Raw genomic sequence first — 16,006 nt, 5'->3', positions numbered from 1 at the left:
TTACCCTCAGGTTTCTTTTATAATACTAAGAGTTGCAAGGGTATGGATAACAGTCACTTTCTTACACAGTTTGCAGAATTATTAATGGCCACAGATATCCCTGTTGCAGTCTAGTATCATGAATCAAAACTTAATGTGCATACCTTTTAAAAAACAACTCCCAAAGAAAAGTCAGATAAGTGTGCCAAAATAAATGTATAGTATAATTAATCACGTTATGTTTAACATAAGAGTAAAACAAATTGGAAATGAGTTAAATTACTAAATAATAGCCTATGTGTTAAATACCTTTCATTTCCAAATGTTTATATTTTGTATTATGTTTCAGTCCATGTACAATGGACCTAAAGAGAAATATAGTCATTGCCCAGAAGGAGCATCCTTGCTGGTCTAATGGTTATAGTTTGAGATGAAATAAGGACAGACGAAATGAAGAATAAGTATCTAGAAACTTTTGTAGTTTGACAGTAATTTTATGTCTACTGAATCTGATAATACAAAATTTGATTTTGTATTTTGTCTGACTTATTTAAATTTTGTTTTTCCAGTATCTTATCATTGTTATAGGCTCCAGAACAATTGAGACGTGGCAGAGTCAGGGGGTGGGTGACTTTCACCACAGATAGTGTCTTCCACCACAGATGGCTTGAGGAACTCCACTTTATGGAGAGTTGCATGCACATGTGAAAGGTTAAATAGTGTACATCAGTAGATGAGGGAAAGGGCCATGCCCATTCTTTTAGGCTTTTCTAAGACTCAGTGTCGAAGCTAGTGCCTTATTAGAATAGGCCAGTGATTTTCAAACTTTTTCATTTCATGGCACACACAAACTAATTACTAAACTTCTGCTGCACACCAAAAATATATTTTTTGCCTGTTGATCAAAAATAGTTATAATTTTGATCATTCACACCAGACGGCTTTTATTATGTTGACTATTGCCATTTTTTTACTTGACAAAGAGGTCAGTGCCCCTGACTTAAAGTCGGGTATTGCATGCTTTAAAAATTTTTGTGGCATACCAGTTGAAAAATCTCTATAATAGGCTCTTATTAAATGTTAATGAATTACACTATGAATATTTTGAAAGTTTCTTTTAAAAGCAAGTAATTTTTTAAGCTACACTTTCCTTCCATTAACATGTGAAATCATGATTTTTGCGCCATTTTGAATAAATATTAATTTTGCTTTGAGTTCTTAAATTTTCTTGATGTTAATGGATTTTTGTTTGTTTTGAAACATCTTACTCTTGTGGATATTGAACAGGTTGTGATTTTAAAAAAATTTATTTATTTTGCTAGAAGTATGCTGCAATAGTGGTTTAGAAACCACATTTTGAGAAACACTGTTCTAAGGTTTCATTAAATCATTAGTTCTTAATGTTTTTTGGTCATAGATGCCTTAGAGAATTTGGGGAAAGCTATGCATACTTATACATAATTTTAAGGAATTCATCTCATCATTGAACAGAACCAAGTGAACAGGGAGGGTTGAAATGTGTGGATTTCAGTGTTAATCCCTTCCCAGGTAAATGAGAGTTCACTAATTCATTTTTAACCATTGTAGCTATCTAAGTGTTTTCTTTACTATTTTCCTTATTATTATAGAGTGAATACAGAGAAACACCAATTTCTCTTTCCTTAACAAGTTTGCTTGATTTTGAGATGTTTGTAGATGTGCTCTTTTTTTTTTTAAACAACCATACTTTTTACTTTTTACATTTCTGATAGAATTATAGTCAAACATTAACTGAAAAGCACATTAAATCTTTGCCTTAAACACATGGATTAGCTATCAAATGAATGTGTTATGTGGTATCTTAATAGTAAATTACAGATTAAGAAGGCATGTATCAATTTTGGTAGGATGGTGGTAGAGAAAAATAAAGATGTTATTTCAAAAAAGAAGGACTCATCTTGGGAAATGCATTTAGACAACTGGGACAAACTATAAGCAGAAGCCCTATGTTTAAATGAGGTAGTCCAGTGGCTATACAGGGAAAGAGGCATAATCATCGGCTTATTTCCTTTGGTTTTGTAAGGCACAATGACATATACTTTGAGGTATTTGCTCCATTGCTACCATATAAGGTAAATGCTCAGACTTTTGGGTAAAACTGACTACAGTTTGACTCATAAGCCAAAAAATAAGGCCCTTAAAGTAACCAGTGCTTATATGAGTCAGGATTTTACTCACAGACAGACATCAGTAATCGCTGTGTTAACTCACCATTCTAACATATAAAATGCCAAATCATTTTATTTCATAGAAAAGGGTATTAAAACGAATGCAGAGTAGCCTCCAATTTTATTTTATTTATTTTTATCCTCACCTGAGGATATATTTATTGATTTGAGTGAGAGAGAGAGAGAGAGAGAGAGAGAGAAACTTTGATGTGAGAGAGAAAAATCAGTTGCCTTCTGTATAGGGATGTGCCCTGACCTGGAATTGAACCCACAACCTTTTTGGTGTCCAGGACAATTCTCCAACCATCTGAGCCAATGTAGCCTCAAGTTTTTAAGGGGCATGTTCACATTAGACATGCAAGCCAGAGATTGGCATTTTATACATAGTTGAGTAGCATTTACAGTCTCGTCAAGGCACCAACATTATATAGCAATAAATAGTTCAAGACAGAACAACTTTAAGAGCTAAATAATATTGTAGGGCTGATTAATAAGCACCAGAATGATAGGAAATAAATTGGGATTTGAAAAAAGCCCTAAAGGATATGTTTGGGGCGGCCGAAATTCAGCACTTCGCAAATGTTTTTTATTTCTCACTTTAGTGGCTAAAAACTTTACCACTTTTGTTCATTTGTGATATTTGGTAGTGATTGAGTAGCACTCATCATTCAGCAGGAAAGCAAGATCTGTGAGTTCTCTATCTTGTGTGTTTTTTTGGGTGTGTGCAAAAAGTCACACTCCTGGTTTTCTGGGAAATAAGTGGGAGATAAACACCTAGAGACTTTCAACCATAGGCTCATATGTTAGTATTCAAATGTTTATTCTTAAGTAGGTACTAGAAAATATCATTCTAAAGCAAAATTAAAGATTGACCATTAATCAGGGTTGTTTTTTTTTTTTTTTTTTTTTTAATAAGACTTTTCTCAGTGTTTCCTTTGTCTCAAGAAAATTCTATTGGTCGTAGTGGTATAATTCTATTAGTATATTTCTCCAAATTTTACTAAATCACTGTTAGAAAAACAATAGCCTTTATTTTCCCATGGTTTAGTTCCCATGGTTTTCGGACATGGGAAATTTCTGTTAGTGTTTCCCTCTGTAGATGTCATATTTATATATTCCTTTTTCACATTTACTAGTAAGTCTGATAGCATTCCTGACACGCCCATGTTGTTAGGGTCATACATTTCCAAGCAGTCCATATTTGTTGAAAACATGCAGAAGGTTGAAAACTTTTACTGGTAGTGGCTCATTTTATAGGTATTTGTCTCCTACTTGCTATCCATAGTATGTGATCAGATAAGTACTAAAGTCAATTTCTTTTCAACCAGCATAGACATTCTTAGTGAACATCTAACTATTAAAATGGTGTTATCTACATTATAAAATGATCTCTGTAATATACTTGGGCATGTTTATCTTTAACAAATCATTTCTATTGCTGATACCTACTTTTTGAAGTTTGTAACTGCTGGCTCATTTCCAAGGGAGGGGAAATAGAAGTTTGGGGTGTATATTGAGAATTCCCTATATTTGGAAGGATACATTTCACTATGGCTAAACATTTTGCATTTTGAAAAAGCTTAGGGTGATATAGCAGCTGTTTTAAGTAGTTATTTTAAAGAGAAATATTAGGCAGTTTGAGTTATTTAAAATAATACCTGCCACATTGGGTTCTTTTAAAAATGAAACTCCATAGTGCTTTCCTTGATTTTATTGTTTGTTTTTTTGCTGAGTCCAGCGATTGGTTTGCTTATGTTGTCAAGAGGTAATAGTTATAGGAAGGGTTAATATAGTATGTATATATCTAACTCTTTACGAATCCGAAATAGCATACATCTTTGAAGGTAGGATAAATTTTTTATTTAGTACAATTTTTAGGTCTTTGTCTAAGTGGAATGCTATCTTGAGGTACTAATATTTTCTTTTCTGAGCAGTTTTATAAGTATGCAGTGCTACTTTTCTCTTTATTAGAAAGTCTTAAGGAGAGCCCTAGCCGGGCAGCTCAGTTGTTTGGAGCATTGTCCAGATATGCCAAGATTGCGGGTTTGATCCTCAGTCAGGGCACATACAAGAATCCACCATTGAATGCATAAATAAGTAGAACAACAAATGTATCCCCCCCCACTCAGCAATTAAAAAAAAAAAATGGAATGCTGCTGGAACCACACATTTGTATGCAGGATAAGCATTTGGGGAAAGCTTAATTATAATGTTATTTAAGTACAAAAAAGTTACTGACGTGTTTAATGTTACACATAAGTATTACTGTGAGTTAATTAGTTCTAAATTATAGTTATTAATTATAGTCATTTAGATTATTTTAGTTATTCAAATCAAAATGCAACATCTTTCTTCTGTAATGAGTTATTGTTTTGATGTTCTGTTCAATTTAAATATTACTTTGTATATATGCACACGGATGGATAACACACCTAGAGATAAGGCCAGAATCTAACTTACCAAGCCTGGGATACCTCCTGACCCTTTCTGCTCTCATGGTCTTGTTCCCTGTTCCACTCCCTCCCTATACTCAGTATCCTCCTATGTTCCCCTTATTGTATGTCTCTTGTTTTCTTTCCTTCCTGTCCTTCCCTGACCCCCAAATTCAAGTCTCTTCATGAACATCGCCTTATTGATTCTTATCCTTTGGCTCTTAGTGCAATGTCAACACCTAACTCCTGGGAAGTGGTGATATGAGGTCACCATTCTGTGGGAATGGAGTTTGGAAAATTTAGACTTGGATAGTGGTAGACAGGAAAGGAGGACACTGTCAGCTGGTTTCCTAATTCTGTGACATATTGAACTTGATTGCCGAGTGAGGGGAAGGTTTAGGCTTAGAGGGTTAGAGAGAAGAGAATCAAGAGGAATATTTACTCTTCATTTAAGGAGAGAAGGGAAAAGCTAAAAGGTCCGATTGCTCAGTTTGAAAAGCTGTCTTCCTGGCCCTTAGGCCCTTGAAGCAGGTGTCCAGCCTGTGCGAATTGGTGGCATTCTATAATTAACTAGAGGCCCAGCGCATGAATTTGTGCACTGGTAGGGTCTGGCTGCCTGCCCAATGGGGGCTGATTGGGGCTGGGCCGGCCGTGGGGGGTGGGGTGTGGGGGAGAGGAACACAGGAGGTTGGCTGGCCAGCCCCACCCTCATTGAGGTCTGGAGGGCTGATGGGGGTGGGGGAGGGCAGCGTTGGCTGGAGGGAGGGGCTGTGGGTAGTTGGCCGGCTGTCCCCTGAGATTAGGGTGTGGGGGCTGATTGGGGATCAGGCTGGCCTGGGGGAGGGGTCATGGGAGGTTGGGAGGGCAATTGGGGCCCCGATCAGGCTGATTGGCTGCCGCAGTGAGCATCATAGCAACTGGTCATTCTGGTCATTCTGGTCACTTGGTTTTTATATATAATAAAACAGTTTCTGCGCATTGTATGATATATGCTGTGCTGGTATTTTATTTAATCTGCTCATCAGCACTTCGAGGCAGATGGGATTATAGTCCCCATTTTTCAAGGAAAGATAGCTGAAGTTTAGGTTTATAAAATTCATGTCACACAGTTAATAGGCAAAGCATGAATATGAACTCATGTTTGCCTAACTTCAAAGCCTCTGTTCAGTACTTTGTTTTTACTTGCTATGTGGATGTAAGCAAGTCATTTAATCTCTTTGAAGCTCCCTTTCCCCATCCTGTAAAAATTTTGATAGCAGTATAAGGAATGATAAAGGGCCTCCAAAGTCCCTGGCGTACCGTTGGTGCTCTGTAAATAGTACAGTTTACTTTCTCCAGGTCATTTCTTTCTCGGGGCAGAAAAAGTCTATGTGAAAGGAGCCCCCTTCCCTTCCCCTAAAATGACTGAAGAAAATTTATCTTTGGGCATTTTCTAATTAGAGTAAAGTGGGAGAAGCCTAAGTCTATGATGTATTTTCCCCCTTATATTCTTTCCTGCAAATTCTCCCCCCCTCCCCCCGAGTCTACCCATATGCATTAATAAACAGAAGCTCAGCAGTAGTTCCAACATGTGCCACCATGTATGCTTGCAACTTAAAGTGAGACCACAAAGCAATGCTTTTAAAGAAGCATACAGCTTTAGTTAAGTTTATGGAAAATTGGACAGCAGCACTGAAAAATGCATTTAAAGATCAAAAGAGAAGCATTTGCTTTTGATTAGTTTGATTTACATTGGGCTTGACCCAGGAGCTTCCCACAACTGTTTCCTTCCTACAAATTGTGCATTTATGAAATACACACCCTCTTATGGCTGTCATATAACATGTATAAGATTTACTGATGACAGAAACTTGTTACTGCTTCAAACAAATGCAAGCTATTTAGACTTGTACAAACAAAGGAAAAATGAATTATGCAAATAATGAGTGACCTTGTCGTTTTTCCTTAGCTGCTCACAATTCATAATAATGCAGCATAATCCCCAATTAAGGGGGGAGGGAATTTATCTTTGCAGTGAGTGCTTGGCTTGGGGAAGTAGTTCTGAGGATAAGTGAAGCTCAGGAGTATTCAAGGATATGCGACCTATACAAGTCTTAAATTTGTCTCTAGGCATTGGTCCTTTCCCACTATATATACAGTATTAGTTCAGGCTCTTCATGATCTTTACTTTAAGTCATGTGATACAAAGCCTGAGTATTGAATAATAAAAATAGTTCGAGATTAAGAAAAGAAGTTAATGTAAAAAAGCCAAGATAATATTACTACTAAGTTAAAAAAACTGTAGACAAAAATGAGTTTGACAGTTTAATAATAATGAAAGATGACACAGATGGTGATGGGTATTTGTTTCCATGTCTGATAATTTATTGAGAAAGGGTTGAGATGAAATATAATTAAGCTCTAATAGTTGTTCAATAAAGTTACCAAGGGGGATTTGTGATATCACTTTGGAGGTCATAGGAAAAGTACGTTACTAACTGTTCAAACTGGATTTACTTTGTCCTATTAGAAATGTGGTTTGATTTTTTACCTTATGTCAGTTCAGCCTAATTAATTAAAGATGACCATTTTCAGATTAGAATATATTTTGGCTCTTTGGTGAATTAAGTATCCTTCTAGAATTTAGTATATTAAATTTAGTATATTAAACTGATGTACTGGTTTATTGATTTCTCCTTTATTATGATTTAATCAGATATTTTCTAATATCTGCAGTAATCAAGGTTCTTGGAGAAAAGCAACTTATTTTAAAGCATGATTCCCGACCTTATGGTGCTTGTTTTGGAATTAGAAACCAGTGGTAAAAGATTATAGATGGCATGTATCTCAGGCTACGGTTTTATGCTGCATTGTAGGAAGAAGATATTTGGAGATTTTTTACCATTATTTTAACATGATTGGAGGTCCCAGTGTAAAATAGTAGTAGGGCCACCATTATGAAATGTGAAGATGGAGGAGAGGGGAGGAATACAGAGCTTCTTGGAGTAGGCTGTATGCAAGATAAAGGTGACAGATGATCATGCTGTGGACTAGCACGGGAGGGGAATGGAAGGATATACAAAATTTAGTAGCTTCCCTAGATGTGGTTCTTGGAAGAGGCAGAATTCACCGGAGTTATAGGATTTCTGTGCTCTATCTGCAAATAAGAAGGTGGCAGAGTAAAAGCAATATTAAAAAGGTAACTTTGAGATGTTGGTTTTGAACATCTTGAGGTCATAGGATCTTAGAATCTAGTGAGGCAATAGAACAAAGGGGTAAGAAAAGTTTTATCTTGTAATGACACTAGATTTGATAATTTTCTTTCTACATTGTTCATTATCTTTATATTATTACAGGACAAAGTATTTAAATTGCTTTTGTTGGGTACATTTAGAAAAATGTTCCATAGGATTCAATGTTTCTATATTAAGGCTACTTTATGTTAAAAATGGTCATGTAAATTTAGCTATGTTCTGTTTTTTATTTTTATTCTTTTTATGCTTGCCTTTCTTGGCTAAATTAAAATCTAGGATAAATTATATTTATATCTTTTTTTTCAGTATTCAATTTTAATTCATTTGTTGATTTTAATAGGGAATAGATGTTCCTTTTTACTGTCATCAAAGTCTTTCAAATTTGACTCCTATTTGGGGATTAGATCTATACACCTGTGTGCATGCTGACAAATAGGTAAACTTGTAAAACTGGAAGGGACCTTAGGAGGGCCTTTGAGACCATCCAGTACAGCATCCATGTGTCTCAGATTAGTAATCTGAGGTCACGAGAATGGTAATAATGCCAACATTTATTGAGTTGTCATCTCACATAGTCATTATAATAATCCTGTGAATAAGTCCCATAGAAAACTATTGACCTCAGGAACTATTTTCTTTGTAAACGTCTTTCACAATTTAAACAATTTAGTTCCGTACATTAGAGAAGAGCAATTATTATTTCTGTGTTAAATTGAAATCTTGTATCTGTTAGATTTTACATAATTTTAAGATATTTTAATTAATAAAAAGAAATGCTAATTATTAAATGATAGGCCACATCTATTATTTAATATATAGCCATGTGCTGCTTAACTACTGGGATCCGTTCTAAAAAATGCTTTGTTAGGTGATTTCATTGTTGGGGAGAATACCATTGAGTGCACAAACCCATATGATATAGCCTACTACACACCTAGGGTATAACCTGATGTTCCTAGGCTACAAGCCTTTACAGCAAGTATGTCAAACTCAAAGGCTAACACAGGCCAAATAAGGTTTGAGTTTATGTGGGCCGCAAGAAAACAAAAGCTTCAATTTTCATAGAAACGTAGGTTTATTTCCATAGAGACATGCTGAATACAAAGGGCTGAAATAAATTAGTAATTGTTAACATAAAATAATAGAACATTTTAATAAAAATTAATACTTCTTCTTGAACATTAATTTATCAGACACTGAATAACTTGACAAATTAATAAGCATAGTGCAAATAAACATATTTTTCTTATTCTCCAAAAGCGAAATATTTCTTGTTGTGCATACCAAACAAGTCAGTACAAGACTAATGACATGGGAATTGGCTGCTAACATATTTGCTGCTAGTATTAGTGGAGAGAAATGGTGCTTAAAGGAAATGAATGCAACATGATTATAGTAATCAGTCATTAGCGAACATTGAGTTTGACGTGCTTGCTTTACAGCATGTTACTGTACAACACAAGGTTAAGATAAATCAAGCACAAAAGAAAGGGATTCATGCAGTCAAGACACTGGTAAATATGAGATATACGAAGCAGCTACAGCCTAACATGGCATAATATTTTACAACAAACTTTTTTTTAAATAAATACAAAGAATAGAATCTAACAATAAAAAGTGTAATATAGTGAATACATAAACAAGTAACATAGTTATTTATTATGATTACAAGTATTACGTACAGTACATAATTGTATGTGCTGTACTTTTATAAGATTGGCTGCCCGTAGGTTTGTTTTCACCAGCATCACCACCAACACATGAATAATGGGCTGGGCTGCAATGATACTATAGCAATGATGTTACTAGGTAGTAAGAACTTTATAGTTTCATTATAATCTTATTAGAGGCCTGGTGCACAAAATTTACGTGCACCCTCACGGCCTGCAACCTCTCCAATTTGGGATCCCTCTCGTAATCCAGGACCGCTGGCTCATTTACCTGCCTGCCTGCCTCATTGTCCTAATTGCCCTCCCCGGCCCGCCTGGTCTCCCCTAACTGCCCTCCCCTGCTGGCCTGGTTACCCCTATCTGCCCTCCACAACTGGCCTGGTCACCTCTTACCATCTCTGCTTCACCCCCCGCCACCATGGCTTTGTCTGGAAGGATGCCCGGAAGACCTCTGGTCTAATTAGCATATTACCCTTTTATTATTATAGATAGGATCTCTACTGTATATATAGTTGTTGTTGACAGAAATATCCTTATGCAGTGCACAACTGTAGTAAAACAATATCACTTAATGTACTTGTTAATTTAAAATACTTTTTCTTAAATCCAAAATAGACATTCACATATTTTTTTTTATATTTTAAAAATACTGCTGATAAAGTATTTTAAAAAATATAATAAAGTTCTATTTTCTTTCATTCTTGATCCTGTGATCCTGAAATCCAATTCATTTAATTTTCATTAATTTCTAAACTACTTTGACAGCCATACAATATATTTAATAAAAGTGTGTATATGTATGTCATATATATATATATATATATATATATATATATATATATATATAATATACAATATAGTTAGGTTGGTAAGTTGTATATGAGTTAAATTTTTATTTGTTTTGTTAATCTGGAAATTTTATTTCTTTAATGCCAACATTTCATTACTTTTTCTTTACCTTCAAATATCTGGGCAGCTGAAATGAATTGTTTTTTTCTATTAGTACAAAGAGGAAAATAAAATCACTATGCCATATATATGAAAGAATGTTTCATTTAGAAGGTTTGAAATATTTTTTATATCTTATATCTGTTAGATTTTATATATCCTTGCTCAAATAGATATTTTTTTCTAGTAGAAAATTTTATAGAGAAAGGCAGAAAGATTGGAGATTAAAGACTGAGGTACACAAAAAAAGTCTGACAATCTCAGACATACTGGTTTCCTTCCCCGCCTAAGTGCTGGGAGCAGGAAACACATCAGTAGAAAAGATGTTTGGGCCTATGATCTGAAAGAATTCAACGCCCCCAACACTGGATGTGAATTGGACTCAACAGGAAGGATTATTCAGTACATCCTCCGTTTGTATTACTTTTTGTGCTCAAACAAAAATGCAGCTGTCTAAAGAATTTTAAAATTACTTTTAAAAGCTAATATTAAATACCTTATTAAGCTTACAGTCTTTTTCTTTAGCTAATACTTCTCTTCCTCATTTGTAACAATCACACTCTACTGTTACACAATACAGAAATGGAGAAATTATCAGGGAACCTTTCTCATAAAATGATTTTAGTTTTTGTTTTTAAATATATTTTATTGATTTTTTTACAGAAAGGAAGAAAGAGTTATAGAGATAGACAGTTAGAAACATAGATCAGCTGCCTCCTGCACACCCCCTACCGGGGATGTGATCGCAACCAAGGTACATGCTCCTGACCGGAATCGAACCTGGGACCCTTCAGTCCGCAGGCTGACGCTCTATCCACTGAGCAAGACTGGATTCGGCTGATTTTAGTTTTATAGAGCAGATAAAAATTTAAGAACATAAACATGAATGTTACTTAATTTTTAACTTTACCTGTTAAGATAATTTTTACTTTGTCTAATGGTATATTAATACATATTTCTTTTGATGTAAACAAAAGTATAATTTTCATCTGTTTATTATTTATTTCTTAATAAATTTTAATTACATTTATTTATTACAGTTAAAAGATGGTGGCAAAGCATCTCAAGCAAATGTGAGAATAGGCGACGTGCTTCTTAGCATTGATGGAATAAGTGCCCATGGAATGACTCATCTTGAAGCCCAGAACAAGATTAAGGGTTGTACAGGCTCTTTGAATATGACTCTGCAAAGGTAAGTTGCTTTTTGTTCCTGAGTTGCTCTGAGACAGAACAACTCAGGAATGTGTGTTCGTGTATCTAATTCATAGTGTTAACTAAAAAGCATTTTTACTAGCCTTTTTTCAGTTAAATAAGAAATATGATGGCTCTTAAATTGAGATATCGAGCAGTATAAGAATTGGTAAAAGCTTCGGATTATTTCTCCATAAGAAGGCATGTTTTCTTATACTGACAAAAATTGTGTGTATAGCTCAGTGACTTTAAGAATTCCTGACATTTCTCAGTGGAGCACAGGCTAGGAATCTTTATTATATTTGAGTGTATTCTTTTAAGGTATGATTTGACTTTTCTTAGTATGTATTTTCTCTTTGTTCCTGGGTAGAAAAATAAAATTTTAATATACTCAAATGAAGTTCAAATTTTCTGAACTTCCTTTTGTTTTTTAAAGTTACCTGTCCTTAAGTATAAAATAGCTGATGATAGTGTGTGAGGCATTTTGAATATCTCAACATTTGACCTACATTGAAATCACCTGAATTGCTTGTTAAAAATACTGATAGGATTCAGAATATCTGCAAGAAAGAACCAAGAATTTTATATATATTCAATCCTCACCTGAGAGAGAAAACATCGATTGGTTGCCTTTTGTATGCTCCCCAACTGGGACCAAATCTACAACCTACGTAGGTGCCCTGCCTGGGAATCAAACCTGCAACCTTTCGGTATATGGGATGTTGCTTCAAGCAACTAAGCCCACCAGCCAGGGCCAAGAACTATCTATATATATAAAAGCCTCAGCGACCACCCAGCTGCCTGACTGACTGATAGCTATGACACGCAGTGACCACCAGGGACAAGATGCTCAATGCACAGGCATGGAAACTTGGAACAGTTCATTATTATGAATCTCAGAGGATAGGGGGTGAGTGTGAGAAAAGATTAACCAAAGATCTTCTATGCGTACTAGAGGCCTGGTGCACAGATTTGTGCACTAGTGGGGTTCCTCGGCCTGGCCTGTGGAGATCGGGTTGAAACCAGCAGTCTGACATCCCCCAAGGTGTCACAGATTGCAAGAGGGTGCAGACCAGGCCTAGGGACCCCACTGGTGCACAAATTCGTGCACCAGGCCTCCTCTAGTACTTTAATAAATTCCCTGTGATTATTATGAATTATAAAGTTAAAACCACTGCAGTATCTTGGCTATCAGAAGGAGAAAGAAGGAATGAAGAGAGGGTGATTGAGTGTAGCTTTGAACCTTTAGGTTTATAAGGAAGGTGGCTGTCATTTACTATGTGGCTATGGAAAGTTTTAAACAAGTCTTGTTTTTAATGATTGCAAAAGTATTTCTGTTCTATAAAATCTGGAAAACACCTTTTCTCCCCCTAACATCTCAAAGTCTTCCATAAATTATCTTGTGTATCGTAAATCTTTTAAGAGGGGAAATAACATGTGGTGCCTTACAAATGTAGCTATGGCCACTTTTTTTAATCTCTCCTGGGACTATTTAAAGGATATATACAGGGTAAATTATATGTACTTGTCTGGAGTATCAATTTGGTCTTAAAACTGAATAGTAAAATTTTTTATGAACTTAGACTCACCGATTTACTTTGCTGTATCATGATTTTCTAACCAGTTTCTTTTTTTTCCCCTTGAGAAAAATTCCTTTCAGGACTGTTGAGTCAAAGGTTGTGTGAATTTAAATTTTGTTAACTATTAATTATACATTTTAATGCATATAAAAATAATCAATATGAAATATAACCTTGCCCAAAAAGTTATATTTGATAGTATTCTTTCTGCCCATAAGTGAAAATACTCATTTTTATTTATGGGTATTTTTACTAAGTATGATTTTGAAAGGGAATCAAGAAGTTAAGAAGCTTAACTTTGTGAGATATCAACAAAGCAAAACAAATACAGATGATGATGGTCTGTTTCTTAAATTCTAAAGTTGAAAGTTTATGTAGAGTATAAGCTCTTTTCTTGGAATGTGTATCATTTCTTTCAAACCAGCCTACTTGTTTTCATATTGTGCTCCCTATTTTATGACCCAGTACCCAGTATTTTATTTTCTACTAGAGGCCTGGTGCACAAAATTCGTGCACTTGGGGTGGGTCTCTCAGCCAGCCTGCACCCTCTCTCAGTCCGGGAGTCCTTGGGGGATGTCCGACTGCCGGCAGTTGGACAGTTGGACATCCTTAGGGCTGCCATGGAGGCGGGAGAAGCTCTGTGCTCGTCAGCCACGAGTCCTGCTTCTGGCTGAGTGGCATTCCCCCTGTGGGAGAGCACTGACAACCAGGGGCCAGCTCCTGCATTGAGCATCTGCCATAAGGTGGTCAGTGTGCATCATAGCAACCGGTCCTTCCACCGTTCAGTCAATTTGCATATTAGCCTTTTATTATATAGGATTGAAACCATTTGTAGGTCCCATAAGAACTGATGAAAACCAGAGGTTACCCTGTTTGGATACATTCCCAGTTTGAGCATTATTTGTATTTGTATAGTTTTGTGTTTTTAATCAGCTTAACAATAACCCACAACCTTCGGACCAACTTAGTTTTGTGTTTTTAATGTCTAATAAATATTTTATGCCACCCCCCCCCCCCCCAATTGGAATCATTTATTTATTCCACAAATATTTTTGAGCTCTTGCTAAGTGCCAGGCATTGTTACAGATGTTGGGGACACACCATTGAACAGAACAGATAAAATTTCCTGCCCTCTTAGTGCTGACTTTTTAGTGATCAAAGGCATACAAGAAGAAATGTATAGTATGTCACGTGGAGATAAGTGCTATGGGGAAATATAATATAAAGCCCATAATGGAGATAGGAAAGGCCAGGGTAGGGAATTGCAATGGAAAACGGCGTGGTCAGGAAAGCCTCAGTGAGACGGTGATTGGATATCTGGGTCCTCAGTGTCCCAGGCAGATGAAAGAGCCTGCGCAGCAGTGGCCCTGTCACGGAGGCCAGTGGCCTGGAGCGGAGCAGGTGAAGGCAGACTGGTAAGAAGTGAGGCCAGAGAGGTGGCAGGAAGGAAATGGGTGGGACGGTGTGTAGGGCCTGTTGGTCACTGAACTATTGTAATTGAATTTCAGTGTTCCTGGGCTTATAAAACAATTGTGAGAAAGACTTGGAGAGTTACCGTGCTTGGGATAGAAATGACTTCATATTGGAAAGAGGGGCTCGAAGAAGGAGCAGACTAAGCCTGTCCCAGTCTTGATAGTGGCAGCTCTGCCTTTTCCTATAGAAACACTGGCTGCTAACCACTTCTGCGGCATTCCTGCTCACCTCCACCCAAGAATCCCAGGGGGAGAATATAAGAGAGAAAACCCACTTTGTTTTTTGAAATGAACACTGCCAGCAAGTTTGTTTTGTGATTTTTTTTTTTTTTTTTTTTTTTTTTTTGCATAAGCGTTATGTATCTATTAAAAAAATCCAAGTGATTGCCAGAGGGAAAAGGGGTGGGGTGTGGTAGAAATGGGTAAAGGGGTGATAAATGATGATGGAAGGAGACTTGACTTGGGGTGGTTGGACACACAACATACAAACAGATATGTATTATAGAATTGTATATTCTATATATTTTTTTAACCAGTATCACCCCAATAAATTCAATAAAAATTAAAAACCTGTCTCTGCTTTAGGTCCAATCTCAGCATCCTAAATAGAATTTAAGAGGGAAAAAGTAAAATAAAAGATACTTGGTTAAGGTTATTAGTAACATTTTTTTTCTATCTAGTTTAATTTAGGGATATGTAATAAACCAAATATTATCTCTCTGTGTTATCCTAGAACAGTAAGACTGACTCACTAAACTCTGGATAGCTAATGAATGCAGAGGCTTAGAAGTTTTCATTTTGATTTGTCTTTTATCCTTGAAAAGGATTAGAAATAAAAACATTTCTACAACTGGTACTGATTTTTTTTTTTTTTTTTTTTTTTTTTTTTTTTTTTTTTTTTTAGTCCTCACCTGAGGACATGCTGGAGGAGAGAGGGAGAGGGAGGGAAAGGGAGAGAGAGAGCATGAAACAGTGAACTGTTGCCTTCTGTATGTGCCCCGACCCCGCGGTTGGACCTGCAACCCAGATATGTGCTCCTGATCAGGGACGATGCTCCTACCAGCTGAGCCACTCCGGCCAGGCTGGAACTGATTCTTAAGAGAACTACAGTTTACAGTGAAAAATTCTATTTGGAATTATTTTTCCTCTTGTGCAAATTAGGCAGGTAGCAATGTGTTTATTTTTAAATATCGAAACTCATTTAACTATGCTTTTGATTTTTTTAGTCAAAGTGGATCATTTAAAAAACTATATTATTTTAACTAATAAAAAGAAGAAAATACCTTTTTAAAGC

The 16,006-nt window shown here is 36.0% G+C and overlaps 1 protein-coding gene across 9 annotated transcripts in view; it reads left to right on the top strand.

The window, feature by feature from the left end:
* Positions 1-16,006, top strand: part of PDLIM5 (PDZ and LIM domain 5) — a 194,058-nt gene that overhangs the window by 54,088 nt on the left and 123,964 nt on the right. For all 9 annotated transcript variants that reach the window (XR_014796172.1, XM_084897143.1, XM_084897142.1 and 6 more), the window contains exon 3: positions 11,510-11,661. Coding sequence is in view for 8 of the 9 variants with exons in the window: in XM_084897143.1 (XP_084753269.1) it covers positions 11,510-11,661 (152 nt within the window). In the remaining variant the exon portion in view is untranslated. The remainder of the gene's footprint in view (positions 1-11,509; positions 11,662-16,006) is intronic.

The sequence above is a fragment of the Pipistrellus hanaki genome (assembly GCF_964339955.1).
Source record: "Pipistrellus hanaki genome assembly, chromosome: 1".
NCBI lineage: Eukaryota > Metazoa > Chordata > Mammalia > Chiroptera > Vespertilionidae > Pipistrellus > Pipistrellus hanaki.
The sequence above is the reverse complement of the archived record's forward strand: the minus strand, read 5'-3'. Positions and strand labels throughout refer to the sequence as shown.